Below are 13,304 nucleotides of genomic sequence, written 5' to 3'. Positions count from 1 at the left end.
ATCTAATATGTCTAGTCTATCTTCCCTGACCTCCAATCACTGCATATACCAAGTGTCTCTCATTTTGGTCGTGCGTTGTTTCCCCGCAGGGTCACAAACCCCGCGCGCAGGGGGCGGAGGAAGGAGCTCCTTCCGCCACATGGTGGCGCGCGCGAGCCTGCGAGAGCCGGGCCGCTTGGCTTCTCACGCTTCTCCCGCATCCCGCCCCACCCGCGCCGCGGCGCTGGAGGAGCCGCGCCCCCGACCTTCCCCGGCGGGATAGCGGGGAGCGCGCCTCGGGAGTCCGGGAGGCGATCTAGCTGCAGTTGCGTCCGGTCCGCGCGGGAGGTGCGGGCGGCCGCGGACGGCCCCCGTTGCAGGCTCCTCCTCCTGCGGGTCCAGCCTTTACCCCTCCACCCTCCACCCCTCCTCGGCGCGGCTCGGCTCGGCTGCAAATCGCAGGCTTTCCCCGAGCAGCCTAGGAGCGGCGGCGGGCGTAGCGAAGGCGGCGGGAGGAGCGCAGCAGGCGGGCCGCGCCGAGCGCTCGGGCAGCGGCGGCGGCGGCGTCGCTCGAGCAATCCCGGAGGCGCCGTGGCGCCCGGCGCGCCCTAGCTCGACTAGGAATGCAGTGAAGCCGGGGCTGCAGCTGGGCGAGGGGGAGGAGAGTGCGCGCGTGTGTGCGAGAGTGTGGGGGGCGACGGTCTTGCATCGGAGCGGAGGAGAGGGCAGGGGAACCGGGGCGCGGCCCCCGGGCGCCCCCGCCGCTCCCCGAGGTTTTCCCGCGGCGGCGCCCGCTCCCCGGCGCCCCTCACCATGGACTCGCGCCGAGTTGGGACGCGCCTCGGCAACAGCGCGCGGGTAACTGCCCGGCCCTGGGGCTGCGCGGGCGCGCGCGCGGGGATGGCGAGGTAGGATGGCCGCCCAGCGCGACCCTTGCCGCCCCAACCCAGCGGCCGCCGGGCGGTGCAGCTGACTCGCTGGAGCGCATAGGGGTGTGGGCGGAGGCGGCCCAGCCGCGCCCGCGCCTTCGGGAGTCGCTTTGCCTCTTCCACCCACTCGCACCTGCCACCGCGCGGATACCATGTCTAAGGCGGCCGGAGGTCCGGCAGCGGCGGCGGCTGCGGAAAGTTGTCCCTCGGCTTCTGCCGGCCCGTCCGCCGCCGCCGCGGTGGAGGACCTGTCCAAAGTGTCGGACGAGGAGCTGCTGCAGTGGAGCAAGGAGGAGCTGATCCGCAGCCTGCGGCGCGCCGAGGCCGAGAAGGTGAGCGCGATGCTGGACCACAGCAACCTCATCCGCGAGGTGAACCGCCGCCTGCAGCTGCACCTGGGCGAGATCCGCGGGCTCAAGGTGAGCGCGGGGCCGGGCGGGGAGCGGGGCGCCCCGGGGAGGTGGGGCCAGGCAAACTTTCCCTCCCCTCGTCAACAGGTGATCCTCCCCACTCTCCCGGTCACCACCCCCTGCTCCCCTTCCCCAGCCCTTTGGAAACTTTTTTTTCGAACTTTGGAAGCGATTGGTCTCTTCTTCCTTGTTTGGGGCGAGCCAGTGTGGACCTCTCATTCAGGGTCTTCTGTGGCCGGAGGAGCGGGCGCCGAGGATGCTGGAAAGTAGGGAGGGAGGTGATGGGCATGCAGAACCTTTATTTTCCTGGAAAACCAGTGGTTTGGGGAGCCGGGGCACAGGCAGGGGAAGGGGTGAGCGAGGGAATGAGTCCAGGGCATCTTTGTCCTTGGGGGTTAGGGATACAGGTGCTCTGGAGCCGCGACTGCTCCGGCGGATGAGGAAAGGGCGCCAATGCTGGGGAGAAGGGCTGGCGGGGTGCCCAGGGAGAAGTCGCGGGCGCCACCTTCGGAGCTGACGTATGTCACCCAGTGCAGAGGACCTAAAGCTCTGCCTTCACATTTTTTACCTGCTCCTGCGCTTTCCATCGCTCCTATTCAGATGGTGTCATCTGGGGCTCCTTGGCCCCCTTGCCCCCCTTCAGCCCCGGTTTGATTATAATTCCATCCAGCCTTGAGGGGGGCGAAGGGATTTGAAAGGTACTACCCCAGCTGTCGGCTTTGACGCTTTGGTTTTGGAACCAGCCTTCCCTCTTTGCTATTAGGAAAAAAAAAAAATATTAAAGAAAGAAAAGAAGACCCAAACCCCACCAACTTATTTTCTCCTTGGAGAGCTTTGAGTGTGGGAGCAGTGTGCCCGCCCGCGGGGCTGTAGGAGACGGGGGGCCGGGATCCGCCCTGCCAACGCACGCCGCAAACTTCCTCTCCTCACCGCTTGCGCGGGTGCTTGCTGGTATTCCTTCCTCTCATTGTTCTGCTTTTGTTTATAGGAAGCCAGACACAAACGAAAACACTGCGGGGACATCAGGGAGCAAATTCCTGCAGGCACAGTCTGTTCTTGTCCCCTTCCACTCTCACCCCACTAGGGCTGTAGACACTTTCTTAATTGCTTCAGTGCTCCTGCTCTGGGATTCTGGGGCAGAGAGGCGCGGAGGGACAGAAGGCCAGAGGCTCACCTGGGTGCTGGGTCCAGTGCAGGTGGAGATGGCCTTCCCCAGAGCTCCAACTCACTGTCCTCTAGTTCCTAGAGTGGGTGCAGTTAGAAAGATTCCACAGTCAGAAAAATCCCAAGGCTTCCACTCTTCTTTGGTTTAATTCATTACTCGAGTATTTCTTATTAAGTACCACACTCTTGGGGAATTACAGACAGGCTAGTATAGTGAGAAGATCATCTCAGAAGTGGGTTTGCATCTAGAATCCTCATTTGCCAGGAGGGTGAGCTTGGGTAATTAATTTATCAGAACCTCATTTTATTCATCAATAAAATGCAAATGATAAATACCATCTCCTAGGGGTTTGCAACAAGACATTAGGATAACATAGGAGAAGCTTTAATTCTGGACTTGACTGCAAGACAGTGGTAGACATTGTCATCAGGAGAGGGCTTGTAAATGTATAGGTGTGCGCCTCCATGATGGGGATTTTTAGGCAAAGCTGGGCAAAAGTATAGTTCATAACCCTCCAATTCCATGGTTTGAACTATAATGTAGCTTGGAAGAGTTTTTAATTAAGTAATTAATCAATTTCCTAAGGATTTTAATAGTATGGAACATCAATACAATAGTTCAGAAATGGGTTGTGTGGATTGTCTTAGTGTATGTGTGTGTGTGTATGTGTATGTTTGTGTCTGCGTCTGTGTGAGTGGTGGGGGAGGCTGGTCTTCTTTCTGGTAGCTTCATTTAGAGAAGTACCTATTAGGCCAGCGAAGGGCAGTTTCACCCCAAGTAGGAGAGTCTCCTGGTCTAGATTCATGACTTGGCTTAAAAAGACTTTCCTGTCCACCTCGTTATCAAGTTCAGAAAGGTGGGGCTGGATACTTTTTGATGCGGCCTCTACTCCTTTCCATCATCCTTGGCCAGGTACAACATCATAGCCCCCAAGGCCTCTGGGCCACCCCTGAGGGGCTGTGGTGAAGCCTGGCTGAGGCTTCTATCCCTTCTATCCATCATCTTAGCTCAGAACATCCCTGGACACTCTCGTGATGCACTAATGTGGTTGACTGGAGTAAATTATATGTGCACTCAACTTATTTTGGCTTACCTAGAGGGAAGGATTTTTTATTTTATTTTTGGCTCTGATGGTGTGGGTCTCCCACTTGAGGGCCTTAAAGTTAGAGTTATGAAGGCCACAATATTTTTAAAGTTAGGGTTATGAAGGCCACAGCATTTCTCTTTTTTACGTTCCTTTCTGTGATCTGCTTTTGAAATTGTAATGAATATTTTCAAGGCTACTAGGTACTGCGGCTGTAGAGATGGGGAGATGGGAGCACTAGGTCTTTCCCTTGAAGGGCCTCTGACTGGGTCCAAGCCCTGGCTGACTTGTCTGGTGTTTAAATATTTCAGAGGTAGAGCAGTGTGGGGCAGCGGAGAGGTAAAGGATTTAGAGTCTGACAATTTGAGCAGCATGGGCAGTCTGTTAACCTCTCCTAGCCTCAGTGTTCTCATCTGCTAAATGGGGATGCTAATTCCAGAAGAGGTTTGATGAGGATTACATGATACATTTGAGGTTAATAGCTTTCTCAAGGTCACACAGATATACAGTGCTTAAAATGGGCTGACTTTCTTTTCTTTCAGGTAGCTGACATTCTCTGGTTAGAATGTGTGATCCTGCAAGGGTGGAAAAGGGGATTCTGGTTCTGATCTTATAAGGAGTTGGATTCTGAGAACCATGTCTGTGCGCTGCTGAACCAATGCTCAGGTTGCTCTGACCTGGGGTTTCAGGGGATGGGGGCAGATTTGGGGGAACCGGCTTTGGAGATTGGTTATGCATAACATTAATGTTCCTCTCTGCTCCCCAACACATGGATTCCTGCTCCCTGCAATGAAGAAAAATTACTAACTAGAACAATTCTTTAACCACAGAGAGAGTACTTGGGAGTCTTACTTATGAAATTTTGAGTGGTAGGCCATGAGGTGGGTTGAATCTTTTAAATGTCCACTTTAGACAGATGGATAACATCTGGTAGCCAGTGTCAATGTTCAAAGGACACTTTGTGTTCTGAAAAAGAAAGCCCAAATCTTAATGTGGCAGATTTGAAGAAGCTGGCTTAGAAGGTGATTATCAAATCAGTTGCTTAGCTTTTCCACAGAAGAGAAAGGAAATAGCCCAGAATTGTATCCCCAAGAATATTATTTGCTCTTAGAAGAAGGCGTGGTGATAAAGAAAGCTAAGTAGGCTGTTACCCCCTTTATCCCAGCCAGAATTCTGGGAAGTATATGCTTCCCTCCATTTGGAAAGTCATTAACTCCACAAAGCCCCAGTGTATTTCCCAGTTCTGGAGAAGTCAGGAATAGCTGTGGGATAGTCGAAAGGAAGTATTTTCAGATGGAAGTTCATTGAGATGGAGAAGAATATGACTTGAACTTTCTATGAAATGGCAGGATTAAACTAAATGTCGAATAATTTTTGAAGCTGAGAAAGATTAATTTTTTTTTTTTTTTAAGTTTTATTGTCTCAGTCTCCACAGCTTCTGATTTCCCCAAAAGCATCAATGTCAACAGATCCTTTACTTGCTTATGACATATACTCCAACCTTGCAGGGGCGTACTGAGACAATAGTAAGAAATCCTCAGTAGCCAGAGCTATATCCTGTTTTGGCCACAGGCCTAGGGTTTTTAAAACATTGGTGAGTCCATAAACACATATTATTTACTGTACACAAGGCGCCATGCCAGGCGCGTCAGCTACCCAAAGGATGACTTTAAAATGGAGTCTGGCCCCAGAAGCTGGGATATCTACATTGGAAAAGGAAAAAAAAATGATGTCCAATGAGTCGTCCAGCTACTGTACCTTAGAGGCATTAAGCAGTAAGTGGGAAAGTTACTTCATTCATTCATTTGTGGCTGTTGCCACCATGGGCCAGAAGCTGTTCCAGGGCTAGGGGAGACTTCTCGAGGAATTTCTCCTCTTAGGTAAGTTCGTGTAGGGAAGAGGACAGTTTTTTCTAGTTGGGAAGCTGGGATACAAGCAAGCAGCATAAGTAGCTGACAAAGAGGGAGCTCAGGAGAAAGCCTTTCTGGCTTGGCCAAAGGGTTTATTCATCTTCCTGGTAACGGGGAGAAGATGGGATTGATGCAGGAGAGAGAACATTGATGGAGTGATTTTGAGGATCAGTCTGGCCCCAGAGAACTTGGCTTGGGTGGATGAGGAAAGATAGAGGAAGCAGCAGACAAAGGCAGGGGAGGCTACGTGGGAGGTGTTTGGAAATGGCCAGACCTGAAGTCAGAGAGTGATAATGAGAAGAAAAGGGCATCAGAAACAAGGAAGCCGACAGTCAGGATGCCAAGAGTTAGAAATGGAGTTAAAACCACACTGCACAAATCCTCTTCTTCATCAGGGTGACTCTCATCTTAGGCCCCAAGACCGTCAGGGGGTGCTGGGTGTGGGTGACAGATTTTTTTTTTTTTTTAAAGATTTTATTTATTTATTTGACAGAGAGAGATCACAAGTAGGCAGAGAGGCAGGCAGAGAGAGAGGAGGAAGCAGGCTCCCTGCTGAGCAGAGAGCCCGATCCAGAGACCCTGGAATCATGACCTGAGTCGAAGGCAGAGGCTTTAACCCACTGAGCCACCCAGGCGCCCCTGGGTGACAGATGTTTTAGAGTGTATTTTCTCACCAGTGTCAGACAAAGGGTTAGAATGAATCTGAGTTTACCGCGTTCAGGTCTCCTCTAAGTGCCTCTAGTTCTGTGTTGGATGACAGAGTCACAAGACCAGAGCTTTTCTGGCTTTGGAAAGCAGAAGAAAGCACCAAGGTGCTTCAAGAAACGATCCCTTTACTCGATGTGTGACTAGAGAATAAAGGGGGATCTCACAATGTGTTTTCAAAGTTCCTTGGTTCAGGTGTCTACAGTGGGGGTGCTCTGTTCTGGGCACACAGGTGGAGAGAATAGATGGGGTTTCCATTCTCGGGACCAGGGTCTGGTGAGTTCTCATAGCCACATTCAACCATATGTGATTGAAATGAGTGCCACAGAGGGAAAGTCAAAGGGGGTTATGGTAGAAGTGTATAAGGCAACTTCTTTAGATAGGCGGTAGTGGTCAGAGATGGCTTCTAGGGAAGTGATTTATGAAGTGAGGCCTTTAGGTTGTACAGAAGGTTAGGGGAACACATTCCAAGTGAAGGAGGGGAAGGCTTATTCCTTGGGCCCTGCAACCAGGCCAGTGTTGGTGGGGCTCAATTGGGGGTCAAGGGAGGGGTCCCCCCTTCTCCACTGCTGCCATCTGTGTAAGCCACCATCCTCTCCCTCTACCTGGACCAGCCTGGTGGACTCTTAACTGATCTCTCCTGGCTTCTACCTTATCTTGTCTCCCTTTCTTCTCTCCACCGCCCCCTCCTCTGGTCTGTTTTCCACACAGAACGATGGTGATTCTTTATAAAATGAACCTCTTGAGTCACTTCTCTATCCTCAGCTCACCACCAATCCAGAGTCCTTCCCGTGGCTGCCAAGGCTCAGCATTACCCAGCCCCAACACCCAAGCTCCTGGGTCTCCTCTCTCCCACCTCCTCTCCTAGTTCTGCTCTCTGTGCTCACCGTGCTTCAGGCATACTGGCCTCACAGCAACGTCAGCCATGTTTGTCTCAGGGCAAATCCTTGCCCTTCTCTCTGCCTGCAATCCTCTTCCATCACATGTTTGCTCAGTGAGGTGCCTTCTCTTAAAAAATAGTATTTTTTAGCCTGCTTCAGTTTTCTTCCCAGCACTTTCACAACATGCCATGTCAGTTTTTCCCACCAGAATGAAAGCCATAGGATGTCAAGGTGGCTGCGGTGTCCACTGATACATTCTTAGCACCTGGACTGGTACCTGGTGCATACTAGCTGCTTACTAAGTCCTTGTGAATGAGTGAGCAGACCACGATTCATGCAGGAGAAATAGGCTGGGTTAAGAGGACTGGGGTCTTGGGAGACTTGAAGGATTCTGCATTTTATTCGCAGGGAAGTGCGGTGGTTTTTAGCATGCTAAGCATGGGGGTGACAAGATGAGTTAAATTTCAGAAGTGTAGGGCTCAGAAGAGCTGTTTAGTTCAGGAGTAAAAGGTGAGGGAGAAGCAGTCAGGCACCAGCACAGGCTCCTAGGAAGAGCAGCAGGTTGAGTGGAAGTGGTGTTTGCTGAGAGGGGCAGTTTGGGGAGGGGACTTTGAAAATCCCACAAGAGGGCCACCTGGGTGGCTCAGTCGGTTAAGCGGCTGCCTTTGGCTCAGGTCGTGATGATTCCAGGGTTCTGGGATTGAGTCCCCCCGGGGGCTCCTTGCTCAGCAGGGAGCCTGCTTCTCCCTGTCCCTCTGCTTGTGCTCTCTCTCAAATACATAAATAAAATATTTTTTAAAAAAGAAAAGAAAATCTCACAAAAGCTTGGTGGTACTCGTGTTTCATGTGGGATGCCTGGGACATGAGCAGAGGGTACGCCAGTAGGGCTCAGATGTGCGGGACAGAAACGCTGCTGGAGGCCAGCTGTGCTGGTCCCCTGTGGGAGCCAGGCTATTGGTCCCGTGTCAGGAGCTGAACACTGGGCAGTGCTGCATTTGTGCTGATGGAAGGCCGGCTACCTCAGAGCTTTTAAGCATTTCTCAGCTGCTGAGCAGCCATTTTCTTCCAGGAAGAGGGTGGGGCAGGAGAGGGGGTCCTTGGTTTTAGGGTCTTCTTGCAAATTACGTGGCTACTCCCTGGATATTGGCCTTGGGCAAGTGAAGCTTTGTGAGAGGTCCAGTCTCCTCCTCTTTATTTTTTTTAATTTTTATTTTTAAAAAACTATTTTATTTGTTTATTTGACAGACAGAGATCACAAGTAGGCAGAGAGGCAGGCAGAGAGAGAGGGGAGGAAGCGGGCTCCCTGCAGAGCAGAGAGCCCGATGTGGGACTCGATCCCAATACCCTGGGATCATGACCTGAGCCCAAGGCAGAGGCTTTAATCCACTGAGCCACCCAGGCGTCCCCAGTCTCCTCTTCTTTGCCCCATGATATGGGGCCCCTGGGTGGCTCAGTGGGTTAAAGCCTCTGCCTTCGGCTCAGGTCATGGTCTCAGGGTCCTGGAATCGAACCCTGCATCGGGCTCTCTGCTCAGCGGGGAGCCTGCTTCCTCCTCTCTCTCTCTGCCTGCCTCTCTGCCTACTTGTCATCTGTCTGTCAAATAAATAAATAAAAATCTTTAAGGAAGAAAAGAAAAGAACCATGATAATCATCACTTCCCAAGTGGTTTGTGAAAATCTGATGAGATAATACAAGCCCTGGGTGGGGAGCATAACCCAGACCCATTATTGTGATTTTTATGACACTCATCAGCAGCCTCTCAGCTTCTCACCTCTGCCCCTCACATCACAGAGCATTCACCAATTCCTGTCTCCCTCCCAGGAGGTCTGGGCCTGAGGCCGCCTCACCTCACCTGGGTACCGCCCTTGAATGGCTGTCTCTCTCTTTTCAGGATATCAACCAGAAACTCCAGGAGGACAACCAGGAGCTGAGGGACCTCTGCTGTTTCCTGGATGATGACCGGCAGAAAGGCAAGAGGGTGTCCCGGGAGTGGCAGAGACTGGGCCGCTACACGGCTGGGGTGATGCACAAGGAAGTGGCCTTATACCTGCAGAAGCTGAAGGAGCTGGAGGTGAAGCAGGAGGAGGTGGTGAAGGAGAATATGGAGCTCAAGGAGCTCTGCGTGCTGCTCGACGAGGAGAAGGGCGCCGGCTGCGCGGGCAGCCGCTGCTCCATCGACAGCCAGGCCAGCCTGTGCCAGCTCACCGCCTCCACGGCGCCCTACGTGCGGGACGTGGGCGACGGCAGCAGCACCTCCAGCACAGGCAGCACCGACAGCCCGGACCACCACAAGCACCACGCCAGCAGCGGCAGCCCGGAGCACCTGCAGAAGCCTCGGGGCGAGGGCAGCCCCGAGCGCGCCAAGCACCGCAGCACCAGCCCCGAGCATCTGCAGAAACCCCGAGCCGCCGGAACCCCGGATCACCCCAAAGCACTCAAAGGACCCAGTCCCGAGCACCACAAACCCCTGTGCAAGGGCAGCCCTGAGCAGCAAAGGCCCCCGCACCCCGGGAGCAGCCCCGAAACGCTGCCCAAGCACGTGCTGAGCGGGAGCCCGGAACACTTTCAGAAGCACAGGCCCGGGGGCAGCCCGGAGCACGCGAGGCACAGCGGAGGGAGCCCCGAGCATCTGCAGAAACACGCCCTCGGCGGGAGCCTGGAGCATCTACCCAGAGCCAGGGGCACCAGCCCTGAGCACCTCAAACAACATTTTGGGGGGAGCCCCGATCACAAACACGTGGGCGGAGGAGGCGGAGGCAGCGGCGGAGGCAGCAGGGAGGGTACTCTCCGAAGACAGGCGCAGGAGGACGTGTCCCCCCATCACCGGAGTGTCTACAGTGGCATGAACGGTGGGTCAGTACGTGCTGGGGAACCGCTTTGGCTGGGGCGACTCATTAGAGAGTTATGAGCCATGAAGGGCATTCCAGACACGTTAGGAGTGAAGGCGCTGGTTGGAGGGGTGGCTGGGGAGGGGAGGTAACAGGTGCTTCCGAGGCTCGAGGCTCCGAGTGTTTCCTTCCCTCGATTTGTTTTGGATTGTACTGTTCTCAGCCGAGTAAGCCTGGCGAAGACGGTGGGTGAGGAGTTAGGGGAAGGAGAGGAACGACAATTCCAAGGGACTCTGAGTGGTCAGAGTGAGATGTGTAGAGATTGAAGAGAAAAAGAGAACCAAGCTAAGGCTTTCCGGTCTTCAACTGGGCTATTTTCCTAGTGTGTGTCGTTTCCTACAGGGGTTCTCATCCAGTGGTTGACCCAGAGGTTTTTTGAATCCATTTAACAGCTTAGTGCGTAAAGAAATGAATTTTATTATGAAGAACATTGGAAAAGAAATATGGTATCCCTCAGCAAGCTCGATGCCCCATTGCCTGAATGCCTGTAGCTATGCCTTACCTTACCTCAAGGATTTTATCTGTGTGTTGGGGCACTTCCCTTTGTAGGAGAAACATATCAAATGGTTTCTTTCCACACTCTTGCAAAACCCACCACCCTCTCCCAGATTCCCTGAAGCATACTTTGAACAGCATGTTTTTACACTGAGAGATAGCCTCCCAAATGTTTAAATGTTCCTCTTGAAAATGTACAGATGAATTTGGACGCTCCTTTGGTTTCCAAAGTGTAATCTCCACTGCATTTGGTGACACGGCCCTAAACCAGACCCTAAACCTTTCAGAAGGGGTTTACTTTCCTGTGTCTTGGTTCTAAAATCACTTTGAACTCCAGAAAGGGGGAAAAGAAATAATTTCTTAAGACCAGCAAACAAAACCCCCTCCCAAGCCTTTCATGTTACTTAAGGTTGAGTTGGAACTAAAAGGTTTGTTTTTATAAACTGCGGGGTTTTTTCATCCAAGATACCTGAGGTTTTCTGCTTTATTTGAAAGCTGCTACGTAGTCCATGCACAGTCAGCTCTGAGCAGTGGTGGGGGGTGGCCAATGTGAGCAGTGAGTAACGGGAAGGGGTACATTTTCAATACTATACCTGGGGATTTACCTGTTGGAGCCCATTTCATCCTAATCCTTTTCTCCTAGTGCTGAAAATTGACTCCTGAAGCTTGGCTTCTAATGCAGCCAATGCTCTTTTATGGGCAGATGGAATTGGAAAGATGGGGAAGACGGGATGCTGCAGCTTTCAGGGTTGGGCTGGAAAGCAGAAGGTGGGAGAAGCCAAGTGACCTGGGTGCAGAGGCCTCCTGGCTGGCTGATTGGGGGTTTTGCTATGTTAGCTACGCCCTCCCTCCCTCCTTCAAGGACTGGCTCAGAAGCTGCCCTGATTGCGGTGGGCAGTGGCGGTTGTGCACTTCTCACAGGAGGTGAATGTCATTTAAAAAGATATTTTAGTCGCATTGCCATGGATGAGGTGAGCCACTAGCCATGAATCATGTTCTTCAGGGAGCAATGAGTTAACGGGAAAGTTCAAGTTAATGACTTTTCCATTTCTCCATTACTTTTTAATGAGCATGAGAAATACATATGTACACTGTTTAAGGGAAACCTGGTCTCTGGAACAACAACAACAAAAAAAACTTACTTAGGGCCCAGGTAGTTCATTATAAAACAATTTTTTTCTTTCCCAAAGTGCTATTTTAAGTAAAGAACTCCTCTAGTTTAATCAAGACCTGCTTTAAAGAACATGAAAAGATTTCAAGTGCAATTTTAAGAAACACCTTGCATGAAGTAAGGTATATTTCTAGATGAGGATGACATTACATCATGGCTTATTGTTGCCTGATTGCAGATAGACTTTGTGATCTGGCAAATGATTTTTAAAATTTAGCCATTTTATTTAGTTAAAAGTTTGGTGTGGCAGAGATACATTCTTTAGAATGACACTGTATTTAGATGCTTTTTTTTTTTTTTAACACTGTATTTAATTCTTACGTTTACGGCAGATTTTCTCATAAGTGACAAATCTTCTGGCAGTTGCTATCCTTACCAAAGTATATTTCTAGTGCATAGGCATTGCATTTTTATTTCAATAATTAATTAGAAAATGAAGGGGCACAATGAGGTGTTTATGGATCATCAGCCTATAAATTTGGGCCTGTATGTATCCCACCATTACAAATTAATTTTCTTTTTTAAAGATTTTATTTATTTGACACAGAGAGAGAGATCACAAGTAGGCAGAGAGGGAGGGGGAAGCAGGCTTCCCGCTGAGCAGAAAGCCCGATGCGGGGCTCGATCCCAGGACCCTGAGATCATGACCTGAGCCGAAGGCAGAGGCTTAATCCACTGAGCCACCCAGGCGACCCTACAAATTAATTTTTGATATGGATGGTAAGACACGACTTGTCATATTTTCAATCCCCCCCACACTCTGGTTGAATCATTGGCCTAGCCTAGAAACAAGTAGGAACTGATACCAAGATAAATCCCAAATTGTAGATCTGCTGAGTCATGTACAGTCATAATCTATAGTTTGTGTGAGATAATGAGTGTTTTTAGATGAACACTTGGAGATTTTTGAGTGAAGGGAAAAAATAGGGAAAGCTGGTCGAAGTGTGTCTGCATTGTGGCAGAATGAAACTGAAAAGAAACACATATTGGCAGAATACGGTCTTGTAACATTCCCTCCAAAAAGACACACATACACACAGCAAGGGAACATTAGTGAAAACAATCACTGTTTTAGTTGACTGTGCCTTGGACATCTTTACATCTGCTACAAACTCCGTGCAGGAGGCAGTTGAAGAACTGGGTATCCAAGAGTTTCCTTTGGTTAAAACAGCTTAATTTCCAACTGGTTACAAGGGTGAATTTGGGGATATTTTTCCTTTCTTAAAAAAAAGCTAAGACTGTATAGCCATGTTTAAATTAGCAGCTGACTGAAAAACAGCAAAATCCAAGGCGAAACAGAAAAAAACCCTTCAAGCTGAATAACATGCTCTTGAGTGCATTTGCTTTTTTAGAAGTTATGATTCAGCTGTTTTTCAGTTTGCAGAGAATTCCGTGTGCGACGAGGAGGTAGATTCAACACTTTCATCTAGGCATTAAGGCATTTGTCTGTTCATTCAAGTCACTTGCTGTGCACCAGATTTGTAAATGAAGTAGTTGAATAGCCGCTATTATCCAGACATGTACCTAAATAGAGAGTCCCCTTGAGAATGGGGGATTCGCTTACCTGATCCCATTGGATTCCAAGGTTGGCTCAAACTTTCTTAGTTGAAAGTGTTCCTTTCCACAGAGAAACCAAAGCGTTTCGCTTCCAGATATCAGCTGGCAGATCTGCCCTAACAGGGAGCTC

General features: G+C 50.7%; 1 protein-coding gene and 1 pseudogene across 10 annotated transcripts in view; both read left to right on the top strand.

Moving 5' to 3' along the window:
* The window catches only part of LOC132022367 (trithorax group protein osa-like), a 2,842-nt pseudogene extending 1,858 nt beyond the window's left edge, over positions 1-984 (top strand).
* CCDC85A (coiled-coil domain containing 85A) overlaps positions 958-13,304 on the top strand; it is a 197,276-nt gene continuing 184,929 nt past the window's right edge. For 6 of the 10 annotated variants that reach the window (XM_059406038.1, XM_059406037.1, XM_059406042.1 and 3 more), the window contains exons 1-2: positions 958-1,327; positions 8,955-9,912. In XM_059406038.1, coding sequence (XP_059262021.1) covers positions 1,061-1,327; positions 8,955-9,912 — 1,225 coding nt within the window. In that variant the 5' untranslated portion in view covers positions 958-1,060. Of the gene's footprint in view, positions 1,328-8,954; positions 9,917-13,304 lie in introns of all 10 variants that reach the window. The other 4 variants (XR_009405381.1, XR_009405382.1, XR_009405383.1 and 1 more) reach the window with 1 other exon arrangement.

Source organism: Mustela nigripes, chromosome 7, assembly GCF_022355385.1.
Source record: "Mustela nigripes isolate SB6536 chromosome 7, MUSNIG.SB6536, whole genome shotgun sequence".
Lineage (NCBI taxonomy): Eukaryota > Metazoa > Chordata > Mammalia > Carnivora > Mustelidae > Mustela > Mustela nigripes.
This window is presented reverse-complemented; position numbering and strand designations above follow the sequence as displayed.